Raw genomic sequence first — 3,138 nt, 5'->3', positions numbered from 1 at the left:
GGAGGTTTATGGATGCAGTGAATGAAGACATGAAGGTGGCTGGTGTTAGAGTGGAGGATGCTGAAGACAGGCTTAGATGGAGGAAACCCAAAAGCCCAAAGGAAAAGAAGAATATACTAAATATTGTTAGACTATACAGAGAAGCAAATAACTTAACAATCATTAATATTAATATTTTAAATCATTAATATTTTAAATATTTAAATATTTAATATTTTAAAATGAGATTTAACAAAAAGCCATAAACAGAAATGGAGTAATACAAAGGGTTAGACAAGCCTCAATTACGTATCTAAATACATTTAGAGGTCTGTGGTTCCCTCTAGAGGGGAAACAATGCAACAACATGCTATTACGCGGATGGAAGTTCTTAACGTTGAATTTGAGTAAAGGTGCATAATTCCATGCCCTAACAGTTAGGGTCATTCCTCATAGCATTCTTCAAAGATAATTTGCTAAGCCTGGTGTCATCTCCACATGCGATCAGCTGAAGATCTGTTTCAGGAAAGCAAACTTTGTCCCTTTTGGATGTCATAGACCCTTTTCACATGATGTCACTCATCGTCAGAAAGTGCAGAGTTGCTTTCGGTGGATATTGTTTAGAACGGCAAAGCTGACTGCTGAACGCTTTTAAAGTTATTTTACATAAATAATAAAGGGTAATCTAACCAATTGTAACCAAAATGTGTACAGTATTTATTGTATAAATGTCCTACCTGGTTGTATCCATTTCCTCCTCTTAGATTGTTCACACATCAGAGTACAAATGTCTGTATTCCTGCTGTAGCTGCTTCCCGAAATTCCTATGGATGATATTAAACGAGTCATGGAAAATTTTGTCAAAGACAAAGGTTACAAGTACATCAATGAATGCTGCTTGTTTGATTATGAAGGATGATTTTATTCTATTAATCTATAAGATCAATTGATCAGCAGTTTCTGACAGTTCCAAAAATAAAATTCAAACTTAGAGGGGCCTGTACCTATGCTGCAGCTGCTCCAAAACTCTGGAATGATCTTCCAATTCATGTAAGAGAGTCTTTATCACTGCCTGTTTTTAAGTCTTCTCCTAAGACCCACTTTTTTAATACTCAGTGAAGAGGTCACCTCTTTTTTATCCCTCTACATTCCATTACTCTCTTTATTTTTTGGTGATGTGTTTTTTTGTTTTGAGAATGTAACTTTATAAGCATTTTATTGTACACTTTAAATATAATTTTATTTGATTGATTCATATGTTTTTATCCTCTCTTATTGTACAGCACTTCGGGTCTGTATGGGCAATTTAAGTGCTTTATAAATAAAGCTTATTATTATTATTCATCCTGGCTCAATGCAAATGATGCTTTTATTGTCCCAGAGAAATAAATAAAATGGAAATAAAGGGAACAATAAAAACATATGCTTAACAATCAAAAAAAGTCCAAAGCACATACCCTCAGGAGCAAATCTACTTATACAGAGTAAATCTGCATCTAAAAGATGGTGACAGCATGCGCCTCTTTTTTTTTAACTGCTGCATTGGTACCTTCCACCGAGAACAGTAGAGACAGTGATTGGTACATTGTCCCTACAATTATTCTGACATAAAGTGAGTGAGAAATAGGTGTTTCTCAAAGTCATTGGGACTTTGGCTTTCTTGCAACCCACTGGTACTTCCTATTTGGAACACGGAGGTAGGGGGGGTTGTTCAGTCCAGTTCTTATATAATCAATCGTCAGCATAGTACAAGATTTCCACCTGCCTTTTTTGTGATTTTTTTTTTTAATTGATTGACTTGTCAGAGCAAAATTTACTAGTGATCTCACACAACGCTCCATCCAATGATAATATAGCTATGGGTACAAGGCAACATTTCAAAATGCTTTTATTTAAATTAATCCCGGGGTTTTTAATGCACAAAGTTACCATTATTTTTACATGAATCAGCAAAAAGCGATCTCCAGTGGTTTTCTCTGAATTGTGTTCAGCACCACTCACAGCACTCATGTTCACTGATGTGACTGCTCCTTTTTCTGTGAAATCAGTTCCTTTAATGTTATATGCACCAGTCTCCTCTTTATACACATTTTGTAGTACATTTGTAGTTTTTATGTTCATAAACATAAAACTATTCTGCAACAGCATTTAAATTTAATGTCACAACATGAACATTTACATCTACAACAAGGAATATAAGCTCTTCAGATCATGTGGGTGGCTCTTAAAAGAGCCGTTGGGTTTGTTTGTTGACCGCAGTCCTTTTTACTTGGAGCTAGTGTACTTGGTGACGGCCTTGGTGCCCTCAGACACGGCGTGCTTGGCCAGCTCTCCGGGCAGCAGGAGGCGCACAGCGGTCTGGATCTCCCTGGAGGTGATGGTGGAGCGCTTGTTGTAGTGAGCCAGACGAGACGCCTCGGAGGCGATGCGCTCGAAGATGTCGTTGACGAAGGAGTTCATGATGCTCATGGCCTTGGAGGAGATGCCGGTGTCGGGGTGGACCTGCTTGAGCACCTTGTAGACGTAGATGGCGTAGCTCTCCTTCCTGGTCTTTCTCTTCTTCTTGCCTCCTTTGCCGGCGGTCTTGGTGACGGCTTTCTTGGAGCCCTTCTTGGGCGCGGACTTGGCGGGTTCAGGCATGATTCCTCTCGAGTTTCTCAATAGAGAATGATTAAAGGACAGAACGAAGGCGGAATTTATACACAGGGCGTGTAAATGAGACTGTGCCGTTCCTCGTGCATGATTGGTTGAATCTGTTCCGTTGCTGAACAATGACTGGGTTTGTTCAAGCTGCTGCTGAATGACCGTTGCTGGATTTGGCGGGCAAATTCATGAAATAGCTGTTGTGTATTTTTAGTAGGACCGGTAATCCATTGAAAAAGATTAATTGCAAACCTGTGTAAAAAGTTCTGAAATAAACCAATTGACTTTTTTGTTAAGAGTATTTACGAACTACATATTATCTGCAATTAATCCTAGTATGAGAAAAGACAAATCACCATTAATCAGTTTTATGAAAATGCCTTTATTTGCGACCAGCTTGAAATGGAAATTGTAGTTTTTCTTCGTTTTGGGGGTAATTACTGGGCAATTATGCACGTACATAAGATTTTAATCTGTGTGGAAATCATGTTTGTAAAAGGCTGTGACTGACTTCAT

At 38.4% G+C, this 3,138-nt stretch overlaps 1 protein-coding gene across 1 annotated transcript; it reads right to left on the bottom strand.

The window, feature by feature from the left end:
- Positions 1–1,745: 1,745 nt before the first annotated feature.
- LOC112157528 (histone H2B 1/2) lies at positions 1,746–2,655 on the bottom strand. The gene has a single exon (XM_024290307.2). It carries the CDS (start codon positions 2,617–2,619, stop codon positions 2,245–2,247), a length of 375 nt encoding a protein of 124 aa, XP_024146075.1. The 5' UTR covers positions 2,620–2,655; the 3' UTR covers positions 1,746–2,244.
- Positions 2,656–3,138: the final 483 nt, after the last annotated feature.

Source organism: Oryzias melastigma, linkage group LG1, assembly GCF_002922805.2.
Source record: "Oryzias melastigma strain HK-1 linkage group LG1, ASM292280v2, whole genome shotgun sequence".
Classification (NCBI taxonomy): Eukaryota; Metazoa; Chordata; class Actinopteri; order Beloniformes; family Adrianichthyidae; genus Oryzias; species Oryzias melastigma.
Note: the sequence above shows the minus strand (reverse complement) of the source record. Positions and strands in the feature narration are given on the sequence as shown.

What these genes read in the sequence shown, in the direction of transcription:
- LOC112157528 (XM_024290307.2), bottom strand. Translation starts at nt 2,619, where the DNA reads ATGCCTGAACCCGCCAAGTCCGCGCCCAAGAAGGGCTCCAAGAAAGCC.